Source organism: Lasioglossum baleicum, chromosome 6 (assembly GCF_051020765.1).
Source record: "Lasioglossum baleicum chromosome 6, iyLasBale1, whole genome shotgun sequence".
Taxonomy (NCBI): Eukaryota; Metazoa; Arthropoda; class Insecta; order Hymenoptera; family Halictidae; genus Lasioglossum; species Lasioglossum baleicum.
Window position 1 is genome coordinate 11,400,143 of NC_134934.1, and position 22,526 is coordinate 11,422,668.

Sequence of the window (22,526 nt, forward strand, 5' to 3'; positions counted from 1 at the left end):
GTGTTGACGGTCGACATCGATCGGTGTTTCATCACGCGATGAAAATGAATACGAGAATACATTCTACATACATAATATGTATGGACTGAAAGACTCTCGTCTTTCCCATCGGATTTTATCAATGTTCCACCGTGATATCTCGCCTTTCTTTTTAAACTAGAGTGCATCCATTCTGAAGTACCATTTTCGTAACTTGAACGTTCGAAATATTGTCGACCGCAAAGAGCTGATCTGCTTGATCGATCCAGTGCGAAAATTTCTGAAAAATTTCAGCTAAATCGTAGTTTATCGTTAGTTTAGCGTCACAGTGTATAGTGATCGCGCATCGGCCGTCGGTGCAACCAAATGCAAATTGCGCGCGAGACGGACACGAGGAGCGTGTGCACAGCGGGGGTGGCTCTCTCGCTCGCGTTGCACTTCACTGGGCAGGCCTGTACCTCTCGTTCGTCGGAGATTCGTACGAGAAACAAACGATAGCCGGTCACAAAGGAAGTAAAATAACGGGGCCGGAGAAAAGAAAAGGCGGCCAGATGAGGGGCCAGCAAAAGAAAGAAGGGAAGAAAGAAAGGAAGGAAGAGAAGTGAAACAGAGATAGAGCGAGAAGAAGAGGAAGGGAGGAAGTGAGGAAGAACGGAGAGAGAATAGAAAAAGCGCGATAGAGGTAGACAGATAGAGAGGGGAGCGCCATTTAACGCTTCAGGCGGTACCGTGCACGCTCTCTCGCCGACCTTTCACCCCCGCCGCGCCGCGCCGCGCCGCGCCGGTCCTTTCAGCTTCACACTTTTTGATAATGCTGCGTCCGGAGGCGGCGTACGATGGCGCGGGAGTTCGCGCGGAAACAGCAAAGTCGCTGATTTCCGTTCTCCGAGCCGAACCAGTGAGAAAACGGAGGGGAAGAAAGGAGTCGTCGGGCTTTTTCTCGCGACGATGCCTATGACGAGACTCGCGACCCGAAACGGGCGCGAACCCCGAACGACGAATTAATCCAGCTAAAAGCTCTACTCGCCTCGGACACGCTTCCATCTCCATCTCTCTCTCTCTCTCTCCTTCACTATTGCTCCGTTGCTTTTGTCCCCGCCTTATCTACGCTCGTTTCTCCGAGACTTTGCAGCACCCCCGCTCGAGATAACACGGGAACCGTACGCGACGAGACCCAAAGAGACACGGAATTCGATATTAAAACGACCGAGACGCGCTGCCAGCCGGGAATCCCTGCGTCGGAAACTTAATGCGCCGTGTACTCGGGGCTAATTCGAGCGAAAACCTCGTTAATGTCCTCCTCCTCCTCCTCCTCCTGCCTCTCTAGCAGTCAGGAGGTAACCCGCGCCAGCTACTCCCAAGCTTGCCCGCCGAACGTTTCACCGTTTCAGTTAACGCGCGACCGGCTAAACGAATCTAAGCGCGAGAATTCGCGCGAGCAAGCGCAGCAAGCACACCCCTCGAATCGGCAGCCTCGAACTTAACCAGCGCGGCGCGGCGGCCGACCTAATTTTCGAAACGCGTTCCGACCATTAATTATACGCCAGCCAAAGTTCAAAGGAGAACCCCGAGGCTCCGCGCAATTATCGAGTTAGTTTGTTTGCGCTGGATCGGTTTTACGAACTGGACCGCTGCGCTGCACCGAGCCGCGCCGCGCCGATCGAATGCAATCTTCGATGCGCTACAGAAAGCTTCAATGCTTTTTTCACGGTGCGGCGCGGCGTCACATGCGTCGCTACAACTGGAGATTCGATTCATGCGAGTCCTCGATACACCGAGCTGAAAGACTCGTTAAATTCTTGCGGAATAGGACAGATTCAATTGTAGTTCTGTTTCCAGATGGCATTGTCGTTTTCACGAACGCTTAATAATAACGTCACCCACATACACACGGTTATACGCTTGAAGAAGACGAAAAGAGAAGATTCTACAGCTTGTACGAACGGGAAGCAGACTTTTCTACGTAACACAGATGGGACAGGATAAGTACAATCGCGAAAGGACCCGTTTCGAGCCTTTTCAAACTTTAATCGACCTACAGCACTTGCACACCCGGCCCGTTTCATCGAAGAGTGTCATCAGCGGTACAGAGCAAAATTCTTTGCAGCCAGAAGGGTCAAGCTATGTGTTCCACTTCGATAGGAATCGATAAAAAGGGGATACTTCAATTTTCGCTGTTCGACTTCCTCTGATATGTAGTGGTTTGCACCGTCGCGTCGTCTGCCCTTTCCTACTCCTGGAGATGTGGCGCGAGTACCGAATTGCTGCAGTACCGTGGAGTGCTGTGTTATACCGCCTCAAATTGTCTAAATGTACCTAAGGTACTCTCCGATATTCCCTGTGTATGTGCGCGTGTGTATGCTTGCTTGTGCACGGAGAGTGAATTCGGTCACCCGTCAGAATCTTGTAACAATAACATTGGTTTCACTCCGAATACCAGAAATGATTTGTGGAATGTGTTGCTTTGTAATAATGACAAAATTGAGCTTGCGAATGCAGGAATTTATCGAATAATATATATATTCTCTACGAAAACATCCTGCGCTGTTCGAGTGAAGAAATTTATTGAATAATTTCCTGCGAAAACGAAAATATCTTGTGTGCTTGACCGAGGAAAGTTATTGAATATTTTCCTACGGAAAGAGGTTTCATTGTGCTCGAACGAACTAATTTATTGAACAATTTCCTACGAAAGCATTTTTATCATTTCTAGAGGCAGTCACTTCATGGTGTCCCACTTTTGTTGGAAACATCACTGCACGGTGAAAGCTTAAATCGATACTTGCAACGAAAAATGTATTTGTGAAAGTAAAATACGCGTGGAATTGTAACGTCGAGAAATAGAATCAGCAAAATAAAAAAGAAATCGTACATTCTCGAAAAAGAAGAAATTCCATTCTACATATATGTAAGAGCCCTCTAATGCAGATCACTTTCGACCTAAGTCTCAAGTCAATCCTCAAACAATGTTGAAGTTGTAACAGTTTGCTTTCAACGTTTTTTAATTCGCTGGATTACACCGCATGGTAACTGGATTACAATTGAATGAATTTAATTCAACGGACACCCGGTTAATTTAGCACAGTCAGTAGTTAGTGCTAACTGCTAACCCACTTGAACCAACAAAATCTTTTATGGTCGTCTTACCTTCAAGTTCGACGACCTTGCCAGCCCTCTTCAGCGCCTTCACAGCTTCGTCGTGAGTCGCCTCTCGCAGATCCTCTCCGTTAACTGCCAAAATCGCGTCTCCAACATACAATTGCTCGGTAGCGTCCGCCGCCATTCCTTTAAAGATCTTCGAGATGAGAATAGGCATTTTGTTCTCCTTTCCTCCCTTGATGGAGATCCCGAGGCCATTATTGTCGCTCTTGACCACGCGCACGATACGCTTCTGATTGGCCACCGAATCCGGCACATCAGGGTCGTTTAGGCTGTCTACGTTGTTGTTGTTGATATTCCCGTTGTTCAGGGCGTTATTTCCTGTCTCGCAACTCTCGTCCAACGAGATGCTCAGGTAGTCGTCTTCTAGGGAGACGAACACGCGGTACCATTGTCCTCGTACTTGTGTCTCGAGGACCCCGGCGCGTCCCGACGCCGAAGACGCCGCCGTGGTTGTAGTCGACGATGACGAGGACGACGTCGCCGCGGACACCACCGAACCGAGGCCCATCACACCCATCGCCGAAGTCGGTTGTCCGCTCCCGCACAGCTCGACCATTTCGATTTCCTCGCAAGCTGCACGCTGTGAACACAAGAAAGTAGGTTCAAGAATCTTGCACCCCTTCTTCAAGCTTACAATTGGCATAACGACAGTCTTCAAATACATAGTGATGTTCTACATTCTACATTGATCGTAAGGATCACAAGCTATACATAGTATGTATGTACATGAAAATTTCTTCTTTTAATACGTTCAGTTAGTTAGGGCCCTTGCGATGCCCTGAAATTCTCAAGAGTTACAACAGTACTCGGATACAAAGTGACTAAATTATTTGCGCACAAATATATATCAAACATCCAATTAATTACAATTGAAAACATCAATTTGTACTATCGGTGGTGCACGTGACACGGAACGTGTTATGTAACGCTAAACCTACCAACACCGGTCAAAACGACCGGTTCCTATTTTTTATTTTACAATTAGAAAAATAATAAAACTGATTTCATAAGAAACGATCGTATAGATATGTTTAGTAGTGCGCGTATTACAATAGGAGCCGCATAAAGTCTAAATAAAATCAATCTCGTCATTTTTATAAGGGAACACGTACCAGTTACATATGTACTTTTAAGGCTCGATAGGTTCAGCATTAAAAATTGAGTTGGCAAATTGGAAGATTACGCGAGCTCTTGAATGAGAATCGTCGAAGAATATGTATGTATGTATATGTATCCTAAATAAGTTTCGTTGTTCTCTAATGAAAATTACAGTGGCAGAGGGGACCCACGCCTAATCTGCAAATTAGACGTTCGTAGGTGTTGAATATCGCGGTACGTCGAGGTGCGAGAAAAAATTGCGTAATCGCGTGATCCCTCGCGACACGTATCAATCGCGTATTCCGATACGAGGAACGGGCGGATAAATCAATTGTACACACACTATGCGACGGTGAAAAATCGTAATTTGAAAATAATTGATACTGGTCGCTGGGTGACGCGACCGAGCCCCTTTTCTCTCATTGTCTCTCTCCTTTGTCCGGCTCTCTGTCCGCCTCGTTGTCCCTACACCGTCTATTATTTCCATCAATCCATTTTCCAGCGAGCAACAATGCCGTTAACCGTTAGTCACGGGAAAATGTCCTACAAAACTGCGGACAACGAGTATAATTGCGTGAAAATTGGGAGAACGGTGTGCCACCGTCGCTTGCTGCGCCAGCTGCTCACTTTTAATTAATTAAACGTCCCGCCGCCGACGCCGGCGCCAACGACGATGCTGCCGCTATTCTGTCATCGATATCGTCGGATATATTTCCATTTAGTTTAGTGTCGCCGTTCGCCAACCAGCACTTATCGTTCTTTTTTCTTTTTTTTTTTCGTCGAACGACGTACACATCATCCGATTTCTATATGCACCCATCAAACCTGTACAATAAATCGATACTCGCGGTCAGAACATTTTCATAAATACTGTGATGCACTTTAACACCGTCGCTCTCGGACGTACTGCGGATTTTATGCATCTATCTACTCCACGGGATAATTAAATACAGCGATGTGCGAACCGCAGCAAAACTTTTCCAATTTTAATTATTAAATATCAGATCCTGGTTATTATTGTCTGCACGGTACCTTGGCAAATTAACGCATGTCGGTCGAATACAACGATGCGCGAACCTCGATAACAGTTTTCTAATTTTAGTTACCGAATAATCGACTCTAAACGTTTCTATATATGTATGTATAGGGATCTATCAAACGTTAAACTAATTAACAGCTGCTCGCGATAACTCGAACTTGTGTTACAATTGGTCAAATCAGTGAACAAGCGAATCGAGACTATTGCAAACGAACGGTCTACATGTACATATAATGAAATGATTTAGATTTAGATTTAGATTTAGATTTAGATCATCTTTTACAAGACGTTTCTTTCTCGACTAAAATACATAAATACGACCAGGAATTTTCAAAATGTACATTAAAAATAGATCGACCATAATCCAACACAGACTCGTGGATAGCGATAGGATCTTTTACTCGAGCAGAATGGGAAATTTCACGTGTCGAGACAAAACACGAAACGGTGAAAGAAGCAATGTTTACACCACAGGGACACCAACAGATTCCTCCCTAACACAACAGACATTCAGCATTCTGTTCACCCCTCTCGCAAACCACCCCCGTGGTTTACGAGCACATTTGATGCAAGGTGTGTCCCTTGAAAAAAAAATAAAAAAAGTTCCTCCCCTCGGTATATTTTCGTATCCGCGTTATCGTAAGCGCGCGGATCCCTCGAGGCTGAAAGGGCCGCGCCGTGTTATTTAATATAGTACATACAAACTAGTATGCGTAGTATGTACCAAAGATGACGAAGAAATCACTATGAAATTGTTGAATTGCCCCCCCCCCTGCGGGGCGTGGGTCCCGCGTTGGGAAACGCTGGTCCTAAGGGTGGATTTACAGTGTGGAGCAGCGAGGTGAGCTGTGCGGTGAAAAAAAAAAAGAAAAACAAAGAAAATACATCCTACGTAGGTACTTTTTCATTAGTATGTGTCGAAATGTTGTCACGAATGTTGGTTTGTTTTCACCGCGCCGCTATCATCGATGCTCGCAGCTCGACTATAAATCGACACTAAGTCTAGAGAATCGACTGCAGGGCATCGAGAAACGCGTGACCGGCGATGCAGACGCAATTACCAGAATTCTCGGTCCGTCTTCGAAAAATAAGCGGAGCGAATTCGTGAGCTCTGCAAATTACGAGCGGGCTCCTATTGTCCCCGGGCGAAATGAACGGAAAAACCGGGCGCGGAGCGCGTTTCATAGCCGGCCCGTTGCTTGACGTTAATTAATATGTTGAGCCATTCCGCTGCATAATTAATGTAAAATTATTAATTACCTCTGGCGACCGTTACGCAACGTTACGCTACAATTACACCGAACAACGAGCATCGCGCGGCGCAACTAACTCTCGTTACGGGGTGTCGACCGGCCGAATCGCATAAGCTCCGGTGAAATCCACCCACCCTGGCATCTCGCAGCAGCAGTCGCCGCCGCCACCGCCTCCGACAACGACGATGATAACGGGAATCATAGCGAGCATGAGATAGAAGATCGACCCTTCCTGGCCAGTGATTTTTCGCGGAAGAATCAACGGTCGTCGTTGCCAAGAGAGAAATCGAGAAAACCGAATCCTGTTCGAGCGCATCCAACGACGAGCATAAATCCTTGGTTTAATATGAACGCGGAACGATGGTCGCAGAGAGGCAGGTGCTACGTTCCGGAGAAAGCGAGAGAACGAGCGCGGCGTTGTAACGTTGCTTGTACCGCGCTGTTAACAACTGGCAAGGTGGAATGATGTAACGCGAGGCGTTCCACGCGCGATTGGAATCGTTATTTGAGGAAACCGGTGAAAGACGAAAAAGAGAGGCTACCTGCAGCTAACCGGGAATTGTGCACCATGCGGATGCAGCTCGTTGTGACTGTGACAATCTACCTGCAGTATACGATAGTACAATCTGAAATTATGTATCAAGTTGTCTGAGAAGTCATCAATTTCTATTGAATCTGTATTAGCTGCCACTTAAGTCAAAGTTAGAAGGGTGAAAGTGTGGTACATAGATTGTTGTAGTTGATACATATAATTATTTTTTAAATAAAAATAGCATTAGTACATTTTGTGCAGTGTTTTTTTTTTTGAAACACAATCAATGTTTATTTTAAAGATGAAATATTTAAGGGGCAGCATTTCGAAGACTCGCATCATACTGAGATCATGTACCGCACGGCACTGCAGGGATCAGGTAATCATCGGTCAGCCTCCGCGATTAGCAGAAACAAGATAAAAGAGGCGGGGGGCTATATCGGAAGTGCATCAGCCAGGCATCTTTTCATCTGGGCGAGCATTTCGCGGCCAGCATCGATAATCCTATTACGGTAACGATTCGTTCTAAACGCGTTGGCAACAATGGCGAGCGGGTGGGAACAGGCGCGGAACAAAGGTACGCGCTTGGAAGCGATCGGAAGCCCGCGGATGCGGCCGTCGACGCGGGCGGGCGGGCGGGCAGGCGGGAAACAAGCGGGAGCGGAAGCAAACGAGGCGAGCGTTAGTCGGCCGAAATGAATTTACGCAAAGTGCATTAAAATGCGGACACGCGCGCGAACGAGCGAGCGAGCGTTCGTTTCGAGCGTGGCAGAAAGGCGGACAGGATGCGGTGCGGCGCGCGATGCGTGCACGCGTGAACACGCGGAGTAAATTTCGATCGGGGATGGTCGCCCCAATGGGTTATGCGGGTACGAGACCCGGGTACACCGGGTTATATACCGGGCTCAGAGAGACAGCGAGAGGAAGAGGAAGAGGAAGAGAGGAGAGCGGATCCGGTGGCGCGCAATTGGAAAACGCATTACACGTACGCCGCGAGGGTCCACCGCGGAAATAAACCGCAATGCCAAAAACAGCGCGCGTTCTCGCGCGACGAAAATTAAGAGCGAACGCGAGCGCGCGGTTTTCCACAGAGAACCGTGTGCGGAAAGAAGGACGCGGCTAGCGGTCAACAAGGGACAGAGAGAAAATGCCGAGGATCGCCGACGGATGAGGATCCGGAGGGGTTAGACGAGAGGAAACGATTTCGAAGGGGTCGGGGGTAAAAATGCTCGGGGGTGGCCGGTGAACCGGTGCGTGAAATTGGGTAAAAATGAATCGACAGCGGCGTGCCCGGTGCGCCGCGCCGCCATTATTCCCGAAAACTCGTATCGGGCATGTACGTAGTACGTACTACGTACCAGGGCGGCTACCTACGTGACATGTACGGCACGGGATCGACGAGACGACGATGCGGAAAGTGTAGCCAATGTTTTTTCGGGCGTCGATGCGCGAGCGCGCGCATCCGTGTCGCGTGTGCTCGATACGCTGCTGCACCAAAAGCCTAGACGTATCGGCCGCAGGAAAAAATTGACACGTTTGTGCACGCAATGCAACGCGACCCGGCCCGGCCCGACCCGACCCGACCCGCCCGCCGTTCTCCGCTCTCTTCACGAGCGCGATGAAACACGCGGGTCCCGGTTATTAAATTAACCAGTCGACCGGCCCTCGGAAAATAGTCCTGCGGCCACAGATTTCGATACGCGACACGCCGTTTATCGTATCCTGATAGATTCTAAGAGCCGTTACGCACTTTGCCGATGAGAGAAACCTGACCACCTGCATCGAGAATAACTATGTCGCGGCACTAATATTTTGGCGCGACCCGTGCGCCCCGGCGTTAATACGTTTCATCGTCGCGTGTCGGCTGTCGAGTATTCTGACCGTTTGACTCTGTGGAGACGCTCTCGATCGTTCGAACGCTAAACAAAATCTGCCGGCCGGTCTCGGGCCATCGATCGAGGGCCTTGCAGGGCCTTGCCTCGCATTTTCCCCACTCCGCAGAGTCACTCAGTCCACGTGCACGCATTCTAAAAGGGAGCCGATTTTGTTTGTCGCAGCCGCTCAAACGTTTCGGCTGCGCGTAAGAGAAACCGATCCCGACTCTTGCGGCCGATCAAACGTCTCGGCCGCGCTACAATGTAAATGCACGCGCGAGCACTCAGCAGCCGACTTCTGCAACTTCCAACGGCCAATCCTTAACCTATGCTTATTCTAAAAACGCGCTTAAATCTACGACAACTAGATTGTGGATCTTTATGCAGAAATAAAGAACGAAATTTCTGTTTGCCTCTCCTGTTCGTTATAATCGATGCAAACGATTTTCATTTTACATCGAGATCCGTGGTCTAATAATAAATGAAACGTGTACAGAAATAATGAAGATGATTCGATGGCTTAACCCAGATTTAAAAGTGAAATTCAATGGTTAAATATTAAAGAATACAACTTTATTAATCAATTATATAGTCATCATTCTTTTCTACAATTAGAACTCCGCCGTGCAGTACAGTTTGCGACATCTATGAAAATCGCGCGGGCACAAACTTAGGTATGCAATCATCATATACATTATACATACGTAATACTAAAATCACGGACGCACATTGCTGCGACTACAAATAACCAGTCATCCAACAGGTCCCGCATCGAAATTGTCAGCTGGTCGACAGTGCGTGACGATTCTTATTGCCCCCGATCTGCATCGGTGGCTAAGTCTGACGAAGTCTGCGGAGTTGTAACGTAACGAAGTCTAACGTCCCTTAAAATCGCTCTATCATCGCGATCCCTCCAACCCTAAGCACACCCTCCGAGAGCTTCGTCGCCATCGATCGTCGCGTTACGTATGTGTATATCGACAACACGATACTTGTTGATTCGTGCACGGTATCCGCCGGCGTTACGTCGATCCCAGAAACACAATCTTACATTCGCGAAACGTTCACCGGAGAACGTTGTAACCGAATACGTCTGCGAGCCGATAGACCGTTGCGCCATGGGTGCATGTATTCTACGTATGTACTGACCTCAGCGTTAGAAGGACCTCTCTCGGTACAATACGCAATGCTTGAACGCTATCGGAGGAAGGTTGCGCTGCGGCAACACGCGATACCGGTCTCACACGGGATTTGCGCTAACAAAGTGCGGTCTCCTTCGGCGGAACACCGTTTGCGATGCCCTCCGTGGGCCTGGGCAGGGATTAGCGGGTCTTGATGAGTCGGAGTGACTGTACCCGATTACTTCGGTACATTAGGTCTCCGAACATTAAAAATTTCCGGGTATCCGGGTATGTATGTATGTATGTATCACGAATTTCGAGGTACATACCGCTTACCCCTAGGCCGGGAGAATCCCATGAAAATCACCGACACAGGTTTCACAGACTCCAGATTTTGACCGAGAACGACTTTCACCGTCGACGAATTTAACCGACAACGAGTTTAGTCGACGACAGTATTAGCCGGTGGTAACATCGTATCTAAAGATTGTGCTGACATTTTTATGGAACAGTTCCTCAGAAATTTGTAACCGAAAGTTTAAATGTCCAATGATCTATAATATTCCTCTGTTCATCAGAATAGGACTCTAGACTTCAAGAAGGATCAACTAGATTACCAGTTAACCTAATATGTACATAAATTGGGTTAGGTTTGAGTTCCTATAATGGGACTCTATATTCTCTAAAAATCTAGCTCCGAAGATCGCAATGTTCCTCTAGTCACGTCCGACAACGATCAAGCTAGACCGTATACCAAATACCAACCAGCCAGCTTCTAGCCTAACTCAATTAACCGGACTCGGTAGATTATCTCACGCTCCCAATCACCATAAACAGACAACAAGGTACAAACTTTCCCGAGGACCTTGTTCATCGCCACCGAGGGAAAGAGGTGAAAAGTGCAATTGCGGACTTACCGGGACTTGTTTCAGCTCGGCACACCTCTCGCGCGCATACTTTTCCACCGCGATGATAGCACCGAGCATCACACACAAACTTCGAAGCACTGCGAACCGGTGGTGTACGTGTAAAACAAGGAAAAGCGGAAGAAGAGGCAGACAACGATTACTACGACGACGACAACGACGACGACAGCGACGACGAAGAAGAAGTAGCAGAACAAGAAGAAAAAAAGTAAAAAAGAGACGAACGGCTACACGAAACGGGGCGAGTTGTATGGAAAGAATAGACACGGGCCGTAGAAGCACAACAGGTCGCGTGTACCGGTCCCTGGTTTAGCTCTCTACCGGTAATCGGATAATATCGTTAGCATATCACCGGGCGGGTGCTCTCGGTTTTAATAAAAGCTCCGATACCGCGATCGCGAGAGCACGTAGTCTGCGCTGGCAAGGTTATAATTAAAGTGTTTGTCTCCGGAAATTAGTCTCTTGCCGGTGGTGATGTTGGCGCTGGCGCTGGTGCTGGCTGCGCCCACGCGAAGCACACGGCATGCGTGTCCTCTTTGTGTGCTCGTCAGGGTCTGCGTACGTGAGCATTGTAAGAGAGATCGAGAGAGAAAGAGAGAGAGATTGAAGGAAGAACACGAAGGAACGAGAGAAAACGAGATAGACCCGGCAGATAAAGAGAAAGAAAAAAAGAAAGAGAGAGAGAGAAATCGGGCACCCAGGACACGCGTGTGTACGGCACTGTCGTGCCCCTCGCAAAAACCAATAACCTCGGCAAACGTCGGGCACCGGTTGTTTATGGCCTAAAAGAGAGAACAAGAGCCGGAAAGGTAGAGGAGGAACGAAACACGACGAGGATCGCCGTGCCGCGCCGGAGCGAGGAACACGAAAAAGAAGACAGCCGCCGCCGGCCGCCGCGCCGTGCCGCGCGTCCGTCTAGGAGGGAGAAACACGTCGCTCCCAGTTCCAGATCATTTTGTATACCTGCACCCAGGGCTCCGATACCCTCAGGAAGAACCCTTCCACCATCGAATAATTGGGTCGTTACGCGGCCGGCTATAACCCGAGTTTCCAGCTTTTATCGAGTCGATGTTCGGCGCACCCTTATCTGATGCCACGGAACCCCTAAGCTCTCCGTTCAACTATGTGCCCTTCCGCGAGACTCGATTTGACTCTGACAGAGAGAGAGAGAGAGAGAGAGAGAGAGAGAGAGAGAGAGAGAGGGAGAGAGAGAGATGCGCCACTAAAAATTTCTGTATCATTATTCAAAATATTGTTTGCATTACTAAATACGTCGCTATTTAATCAGTTAACAAACATTTAGGTATTATATAAGGTGTATTTCATATCCATAAAATCAAAAAATCACAGGGAATGTGTTAAAATAGCTCCGAGTGCAGAGGATTAAGGAATCGGTGAATCCAGCGTCAACAAGAGGGTCTGACATACTATTCTAACACCAGAAGCATAAACTTTTATGGAAAATTAGTGAAAAACGATTAAGAAGGTGTCTACATTCCCAAACAAAGCATGTTTCTGTCCATTTTGTTTATCATGTACCTCCGCCCATTAGAAAACGGTATGAACAACGGCGCGGCGCGGCGTGCAAAGTCTGCGAATGCTGCACGCGATTTTAACGTTTCGCCAGCGGATCGGGGAAACCACCGGTGGGGCTATAGTTGAAATTGGAGTTGCAAGAATCCGGGGAATGCGACGGAACGGTGAATCTCAAGGCGCAACTTCGAAACAAGAAGAATGGAAAATCGTAGGTCGTAGGATAAAACGGGGTTCGCGCGCTGACGACTTTTCCATGGCGTTCCCTCCGACTTCTTTTTCGTTTCGATCGCATTCCTCTCGCGTCCCTCCGACAATTTTTGCATTTGCTTCTCCCGCCCGGGAGGAAACGACAAACAAACGTCGAAATGCGCAATGCGGCTACAAATTGAATACGACGAAGAATGCACGTCTACCAAACAAAAACGCAACTTTCGCAAAACCGGCCCGGAGGAAGAATCGTAAACAATGCCGGATGTTCGGAAATCAATATTGTAACAGATGTAACTCGCCTGTGGTTACCGTTGTATCGCCGACAACAAATGAAATATCCGTGGAATCTCTCTCGCGGGAGAGCGAGAGAGAGATTTATTACAAACACGACCGCAAATAATTACAAGAAGAATTCGTCCGATAAATTCAACGGCGTGGCGCGGCGCGCGCCGCGGCGGCACCTCGAAACTTCGTTCCTCTGTTTACACCGGTAAATTTGAAAAGTTTAATTCTGACTTAAACCCCGTCTGGTTTAATCCTGAGACATAGAATCCAACACAGCGAAATCAGACGATCTGATCCTGTTGTTGCGGGCATGTACGTCGCGTCGGGGTTAGACACGCGTGCGACCGTACTTCAGGATTACACGTTAGAGTGTTTCAGCCGACCGTTCTCTCCTCAAGCGCGCAATAAAACCGTAGAAAAATGATGGAGCGACACGACTTCCCGTGAAATGCTCTGACTACAGCGTGGGAGGATGCTGAACTCGCACAGTGCCAAGATGTTTACGCGCTCGTGCTCGAGAGTAATGAATTCGAGCAAATTTCTATTGCGACACGTTAATATTTTCCAGATTTTACAGCGCAACAAATACACAACCCGGATAAATGAGACGAGTAGAATACAATTTCAGCATTGTAATTTTGACTATTGGACTGCGGAGCTTTTTTTAGAAATAAACATTTTCTACCTGAATTGCAACAAACTGAAGTGATATAGAAATTTATTTTCTTTGTTAATATGTTTAACAGGTTGAAAATAATATAAGAGAATTTTTCAATTCGTCTAATGTTTTTTGTCACAAATGCATAAAATCCGCTGTACATATAGCGATAAGTAGACTCCGGATCTTTATGCAATTATGGTTTTTGAAAATGTTAGGATATAAACATTATTTTTGCAAATGCTGGGATATAAAATGACGGAAAACAAGATTCTATTCGATATTTCACTTCCTCAAAATTCGTCCACAAAAATCGAAAATTGCATAAACATTCGCAGTCCAGCGATAAGGAATAAAAAACGATCAAGTGCGTCCGTGCAAAGATTTATCATATTTGCTTTCCCTTGAACATTAATACATAACCATAAACTTGATCAATTTCACGAATTCGAGACTGTTTTTTTTTTAAGAGTAAAGTCTCGGGCAAAACAATTTTTACTCCAAGCATAGGATAGATAAATAAAAATACTCTTAGCGTTTCAAGCGGAACAGATTATGCTCCATTGCACTGGTCCTCCGTTCTACAAGAACTCTGTGTACTCTTTACGTACAAATGGACCCTCGGGCAATGGGAGGGAAATAAAAAAAATATTTACCTTGCCGACGTACCACGGACGAAAGAATCGAGACGAGCCAAGCAAAAGTGAAAAAAAATCGAATACAGAGACGTAGGGGATGGGGGATAAGAGAGAGAGAGAGAGAGAGAGAGAGAGAGAGAGAGAGAGAGAGAGAGAGAGATAGAGATAGCGACAGAGAAAACACCGGTCCGAACAGAAAATAAACGGGCGAGAGCTGGTCAGAGCCGGTCGCTTTTACAATGATTTACCGTTTTCCGCGAGTGTATGGACATATGACTTCCGGTTACCGATGGAACCCATGACGCCTGGTTTTTCTTTTACCGACAATAAGTTTTAAAATCGGAGAAGTCGATGCTTCCTCGAAAAGTTTACCCCACTCCGGAAAATTGAATGCAATTTCCGGAAATTTGATCTTTCTACGCAGACTCGATGGAACAGTTATTTCACTTTCATACCGAAACACAAACTTTGATATATATTTTTGTAAATGGACCACGATGTTTATAGTTGTTTAATGTATCGGCCATTCCGTTGTTTTTTATACGCGTACGTCCCCATTATTCTTTTATCTCATTGTCAGTTTTACTCCGGAATACAAGCTTAGATGAATTTTTACAGAGATCGACGAGGATTTTGATAGGGACAAGATATGTACTGCTCTTTTTTCTAAGTAAAAATAGAAAAAAATTATAGAGGAAAAATAATGTATGTCATAACACGTCCCGACTTTCTGCGACCCAATTTTTTTGCTAAACCAATCGATCCCTTTTATTATCCTACGTATGTATAAAAATGCTAACTCGAGCTGATCGTAATGTCAATATTTCACCAATATCTGATCCATTATCCAGTCATTCCGTTTTTACACTGAAATACAAATTTTCATCAATATTTAGAAAATCGGATCCCGATTTTAATCATTTTTTTATATATTGTCGATTCCGTTCGCTTGGCTGCACACACGTGTCCCGTTATTCAGTCGTTTCATTTTTAATCGAACAGAAATTTTGATAAACGTTCACAATACCGGACCCAGATATGATATGTAGATACATAATATAATTTCTTAATATCACTGCTCCGGAAGTATAACGACGCAACTGTAAAATTTTGTGAAATTGACTTTATTATGTTAGCGGGCTCAAAAATGCATTTACTAGATGTTTGTAAATCGACATATGTAATGTAAATCGAGGCTGGTATCTATTATTTTATATATTGAAATAACTTAAAAGTTGCAATAATAACCCACAATGTCCATAAACTACTCTCATAGAAGAATTAAACCGAATCTTCAATTTTTGCAATTGTGTCATTATACTTCCGGAGCAGTGATATGTTCTCAATCTCAACCCTTTCTTCTACACCCTCTCATCCTGAACCACATCCTTGCACAAATTCATTTCCGATTAAATCAACCGTTCATACACGATACAATAAAAGTACGTGATATGTACATATGTATGTATAAAGTGCTTCAACTTGAAATTATCGCATCGCAATTCTCATTCCTCCGACTCGACAACTGCCCAATCATTTTCTTCACCGCAAACCTTTCAACTAGAAAAATTAGCTCATAATCGCCAAGACACTTTGCAAAAGCTACCGGCTAAAGCAGCTTTCAAAATGGACGCCAACCGCAAGCAAAAAAAAAAGCGCATAACACGCACTCTCCGCCTGGTATGTATATCGTTACACCTACACCCACGATAAACGCGGCGACAATTATAATAATTCTCTCTCAATAACGAAAAAAAAGATCAATTTGCGGAATAAAAATTACATCCGAAACAGCGGCGCAAATATTAACACTATAAACCTACCGCGAGGAGTCGTATGACCCATTTTAGATTTTTTTATTTGACGATTATTGAAATTGTAAAGGTGTTTTCATGGGAATTTATTGAATGCATATACTATTTTTTGACTCGAGTATACAGGGTGAATCACCTAACGTTATCACCTCAAATATCTTTGTTGTTTTCAAAGATACATTAAATGTCTTGAGCACAAAGTTGAATGGTAAAATGGGGGGCTCATACGATACCAAAAAAATTGTTGTGTATATGATATTTTCTTTAGAGGAGAACAACATTTTTCAATGGAACAACCCCATTTTAAACATCTACAATGATAGTCCCTTCCATTACGAATTCAGTGACTATAATTACTCAAGGTCATTCAAGGTCACGGACAGAAAAAACGTATCAAATTAAAATATGGAAGCAGTGTACGTTTATCACCATTGAGACTTGTAGTAAACCTGCTAAGGTCCTTCAATGCTATGGAACGTTTTCAAACATCCTGTAGCCGATTACGCTGCGATTCATTCACTAACAGTATGTTTCCAAACACGATTCCGCTATGTCTTACTCGATGATTGAAAGGTGTGACATGATAACGGTTTACTGTTAGTGTAGACAAAACGCATGCAGGCCCGATTGTTTTATGAAGAAAGGTACCCCGAGCAAAACACTCCTAACAATAAGTTGTTTAGAAATATTGAAAGTGTAGATGTAAGAAAGCCTAAACGAAAGAATCCCATGACTACTGAGGACAATGAAATTAATATTTTAGCAGCTACAGCTGTCAATCCACATGTTGAATTGCCTCGAGTAATTATTGTCACTAAATTCGTAAATAAAGGGGCTATCATTTTAGATGTTTAAAAAAGGGTGGTTGCATTTAAAAAGATGAAGCCCCATTTTACCATTCAATTTTGTCCTCAAGACATTTAATGCATCTTTGAAAACAACAAAGACATTTCGGGTGATAACGTTAGGTGACTCAACCTCTGTATACATATTATTATATTACAGTACATATAAATCGCACAAAATATAAATAAATTTAATCTTGTTATACTTTTATATAAGACAGGTTTAGTGTTAACGGAACGAACGGATCGAACGGACAGTATAAAAATAAAAGAAAAACGAAAACGAAAATTTACCTTGTCGATGAACCTCGGGAAGAGAGGGGTGTGGGTCGGAAGAATGGAGCGTAGACGAACCAAGTAAAACGAACGTAAAAGAGAATTCGAACACAGTAACGACGAAGAGAGAAAGAGAGAGACACTGGTGGAACGGTGTTGTCGTTGGCGGTTGTGTCAGTGTGTATGCGTGTGACGAAGAACGTGCTTTGGTTTTCCAGCGAAAAATAAACGGGCCACAGACAGCTGATCAGAGCCGGCGGCTTTCTACGATTCGATTTACCGTTTTCCGCGCGTGTATGGGCATATGACTTCCGGTGGGCAGTGTGGGGCACGACGGCCGGCCTGCTTTTCTTTTCTACGGCTAGGATGATCAGATTTCAGTAGTGGATGTTTCCCCTCGTTCTCAACGTACTTCCGGTGCGTGGTTCGACCTCCTCCTCCTCCTCCTCCTCCGCCCCGCAGCGTGTTTCGCTCTTCTCGATTAGACGTCGAAATACGTGATCGGTCGACAAGGGGGCTAATACATTCGGCGATCCGCGTCAGAGTCAATGACATAACCGGCGGTCGGTTCGCCTTTCAGCAGCCTCGACATGTTTCCCTGGCCTTCCTCTACTCGTCCTCGATTCTGGAGCCCCGCTAACACGCTCTCTCTCTCTCTCTCTCTCTCTTTCCCTAGTATGTACCTCTCTCCCTTTCTCTCGCCTTGACGCCACTCGTTTCCTTTTCACGGTATATACTCCAGCGTACGACACGCGTTGTAAACTCACTTTCGAAAAAGACGAAGATTCTCTTTACACTGGACGATTTCAAACCGAACACTCGCGCCGTATTCCTGACACCGTGCTGTTACTCTTCTCGAGAGAGAGAGGGAGAGAGAGAGAGAGAGAGAGAGAAAAAAAGAGGGGGAGAGAGAAAGAGATGTGAGGTTCCACGCTGTTCCCTTCTTTTCTTCCCGTTGGCTACAGTGTGCCAGGTTAATAAATCGATCGGAACACCGGGTCCGATCTTGGAACGAGGAAGTGTAACGGGGACACACGGTAGAGTGGTTAATACGTATACGTTCCCTGGACGCGCACTGGACCCGAGACCGAGGAGAGACGAGCGCTGTGACACTGGCTCAGGATGATCTCTGTTAAGGTAACCTTTTATTTATCCAAGCGAGAACCGTGTTTGATTATCCGTTGCTAGAAAATCGAGGTTGACAGTTGCACACGGCCGAGAGGAACGCACTCGCGGAAGGATCTCGCCGTTAACCGGAGGACCCGTGTGTCTCGCACGTTCCGCGCGCGCGTTTTACGTTTGAAACGCCGGTTGTTGGCGGATCGTTTCGTCGAGAAACGCGACTGTGATGTAGAGGCGCACGTCACTCGCCGCAGAACCGGTCACATCGCCGAGGAGACTTTTGCGAACGGGTTACACACTGAAGAAAAAACCGGAGAACCGCGAAGTCGGGCCGTACCGAACCGAACACGACCAACAACCGCGACGTCACGAGTCGTACTATGTAACTCGCCGAGCGTCGTCGAGCAACTCTCGTCAAGCCCGATGGACCCTATCGCGGCGCTGCTAGCAGGACGCACGCACGACGCACGCGCCGCCCGCCGTTCAAACTTAGAACCATCGTTTACGCGCGCCCCGCTTTATCGACGCAGAGGTGTAATCTAATTAAATGCGTGCACAGTGCACACACGCACCCCGACGCAACCTTGTGCAAACCGAACGCTGTAACGCGTCCTAACCCCGAAAAAATCCCAGATACCCATCGGAAGGATGGGACGCACGGAGCGACGCTCCAATAGCTTGCCACCCCGGTTGTTCAATGAGAATACGTGCTCCATCTATTTATTTTGTTTTTCTTTCTATTTATAGAGCCGCCACGCCACCGGCAACATCAATTCGAATTCGATGCCGGAGGAACTGCCCTGGGTCACATCCGCTTACCAGTTTTTCATCTATACTTTTTCAATGGCGTCGCTAGACTGACCGGATCTTTTTTTTTTTATTATGTAGGATTCTAATTTTGCTTGAAAATGATCATTTTCATAGGATATTGTACAAGAAAAGAATGATTAACAAGCCTGCTATAAAATGATTCTTATTGCATTAAATTATATTGTTTAGTTTTATAGTTATCCATTTTTATGCTGAAATATGAAGGGGATACAGTGATATTAAAAGAAAGTTTGAAAATGCTTTCGAACCTTGTTTCAACAAAATCGAAATTAAAATAAATCTGTTTTTTTTAAACATACTCTGTCGGATCAAAATATTGAACAGATCCGTCAACCGAGATTAATCCCAAACGATCGGAATGGCACCGTCGCGACGGTGACGCGTCGTCCCTCATTTAGCGGAAACACCTTTTGACCGTGGGTTTCCCAGCAGCCGTTCTCGCCGTATATCTGAATATTCCTACGATTCGCATGGCTCATTCGTCTTCCTTTTGTTCCCATCGATTGCCTGGAAGATAAACGAATCTGCGACCACAAGGAAAAGGAAGCGGGAGGAGGAGGAGGGGTTGAAATTGAGCGCTTTATTGCAGCCCCTATCCCCCTATCCCCCAGTCCCGCGCCCCGCGCCCCGCGTTGCTTTGTGCCTAATGAAACGAGCCCGCGGAACGGATACACGGCCGCGTCGTTAACAGTGTATCATTTATTCCGGCGTCGTTGTACATTTTAATTCATAGAAAGTACGGGTAGGGGTTTTTGTTCGCCGGTGGATATTACGGCGCAATCGCATTATGCATCTCGTTTCGCGGGCAACAGCCGTGAAAGGGCAGCGGCAGAGGAGTGGAGCGGGGAGAGCAATTTATAAAGATACAGAACGGGATTACCTTATCAGTCTTATTCCCTGAAATAATCAAGACGACTGCTCGGTATTCTCGTCCTGTGGCCGGTTCTTCTAGCCACGGTGACCGGCAAACATACGCAAACATGCGCAACGCCGCGCGCCGCGCGCCGGTCGCCAACTTTCATTCCCCTTTGGCGAACATTATCGCTGGGTGGTAAACGCGAAAGTTAAGGCCGACGTATACATCATGCCACCAGGCCCTCCCTCGAACGCCCCCTGGTTTCGTATCTCGATTATGGTATTGCTGTCCTCCGGAGGCATGGGTAAACGAAAGATATACGACAGCCCCGCGGTAGACAGCGCCAGGGAAAAGTTTTATCTGCCGTTTCAGGAAATATCAATAACTGATCCCCAGCCCCGAACAGTTTCTATTCGAACGTGGAAATATACGGACAGACCCGGAGCCGAGCTACCACACCCGTACAACCCCCTACAGAAACCCCCTAGTCCCATCCCCTTAGCTCCGGCGAAACGCCATACGAAACGTGCCCGAGTATATCCCCTTTCAAATCGGAATGCAGCGGTCTAGCGGAGACGTTCAGGAAGTGGCCCATTCCGAAAGATGGCACGTGTCGTTGCCACCGTGGATTTACTGTTTAGAATACGATGCATGAGAGAGAGAGACTCCCTCGGTGCATCGCCTAGCCAGCCGATTAATCCAACGGGGTAGCAAACCTGGAGGAGATCGTCGTTACAAGCGAATTCGAGGACCGGTGACACTTGTCAGACGAAATCCGGGTCGAGCTGTTCAATTATGAATCCGCGAATCGGAGCGTGAACTCTCGAGCACTCCGGCGAATACTTTGCATCCAACCACCCCCCCCCCAACTCTCGTTTCAGGGTTAAGAACAAATCGGCCGAGTCAGTCACGTCACGAAATTGGCTCCTCTACACGTCGCGCGCCGCCTCGATCCGCAAACCATCCCCTTGTGTGCTGGACTCCTCGTAAACTTTTGCAATTTTTCTCTTTTTTTGTTTTAAATGAAATTTAAAAAATATCGAAGTCCAGGTTCTACTATAAAATCAAACGAACAAATATGATGCAAATTGCGTCGTGTTTGGTGTTATTTTAATCAGAAAAGTGTCGGGAATACGTTGCTAAAAGATTCATTAAACAAAATTCTAAACATGTAGTAGATTCTGTTCGGAACCTCCATCGCGAGTCTGACTCCACGTCATACTGCATAGCGCTATGATAACTCAATGGCTGAGGGTTATGGTTGCGGCATATTTCGTGAATGTTGCCAACAGAAAAGCGAGCAGGAAGAGTGCGAGAGTCCTCTCCATCCCGGTGACAACAGTGCGTTCAACGTCCGAGCCTCGGATTATATAATTACGATCCCCGCGTAAAATATCGCGGCCGTGTTCCCATTTAATGCGCCCACGCGAATCGATGATCGAAATCGGTCCGGCACTCGCGCCGAAAATTTATTCGATTCGTTCGTGTGCGATATTAATTCCGCCGAATGCGCCCCGATGGTGTCCCGTCGGCTGTACTTGTTTTTCCATTAAAATTGCTAAATAAACGCGAAAACGTGTTCGCGTTCCAGTCGCCGCGTCGCGTGATTGCGTTTCCGGGAAGCGGGAAGCGGGAAGGGTAAGGGGAGTCGGACGCTGCAACTAAATTCCCAAACTTAGGGGAATCAGCTATCAGCTCTCAAAATGAGTACACTGCAAATCCTGGTAATCGCTGGACTGCAAATCTTGTTGGAACACAAAAATTCGTCTTTCGTCTGTCTTGCTTGTACAGCATTTTGTACAGGGTGTACATATAAGAAGTAACGATCATCCGGTCTAAGGGTGAAATTTACACCTCTGGACTCTGGAGCGGTGGACATTTACAAGAGAAATTTCCACTTATTCGAAAGAGAGAAAAAGTTTCGGGAACGGTTAGGGGAACAAGAATTGAAAGACACGATTGTACAGCTGAGTTTGTAACTCAGGAGTCAAGGATGTCGATTTGTTCGTAGTCGTGCGATAACTGAAAAACATTGGTCATCGAGGCCCGCTTTTATAGGCAGGAAGTGTCCGAAACATATGATACATACAGAAAATCGGCAGTCCATAAAGTGATCAGCGTTTCATTTGGCAAAAGATCCAGCGGTATTTTTCGGGACGCAGCTTCGAAATCCTGTAGAATGAGAACTGGTGTTCCCGCGGTTCTCCTGTGGGACGAGCTCCGCTCGCCCTAGTTTGCAGTAGGATCGAAAGGACAGAGGGTTCCCTTAGCCTCTGCCGAGTCACGATTCCATCGTCGAAGGTACATAACATGCTACCTAACCGAGCAACCTTGGCGCTGAACGAAGACAGAAAAAGGGCCGGCTGCTGCAGTATGGTCCTCGCCGCTCGAGATTTATCGAAGCCGAACACCAACGCATTAACGATGGAAGAGAGTGAGAGGTCGAGAGACGAAGGTAACGAAGCGAGGGA

At 46.4% G+C, this 22,526-nt stretch overlaps 1 protein-coding gene across 3 annotated transcripts in view; it reads right to left on the minus strand.

The window, feature by feature from the left end:
* Positions 1-18,773, minus strand: part of Syn1 (Syntrophin-like 1) — a 441,570-nt gene extending 422,797 nt beyond the window's left edge. The window contains exons 1-3 of one of the 3 annotated variants that reach the window (XM_076425899.1): positions 17,527-18,773; positions 10,976-11,064; positions 3,127-3,721 (exon numbers count right to left, since the gene is read on the minus strand). In XM_076425899.1, the coding sequence (XP_076282014.1) occupies positions 3,127-3,721; positions 10,976-11,044 (664 nt within the window). In that variant the 5' untranslated portion in view covers positions 11,045-11,064; positions 17,527-18,773. Of the gene's footprint in view, positions 1-3,126; positions 3,722-10,975; positions 11,065-17,264 lie in introns of all 3 variants that reach the window. The other 2 variants (XM_076425901.1, XM_076425900.1) reach the window with 2 other exon arrangements.
* Positions 18,774-22,526: the final 3,753 nt, after the last annotated feature.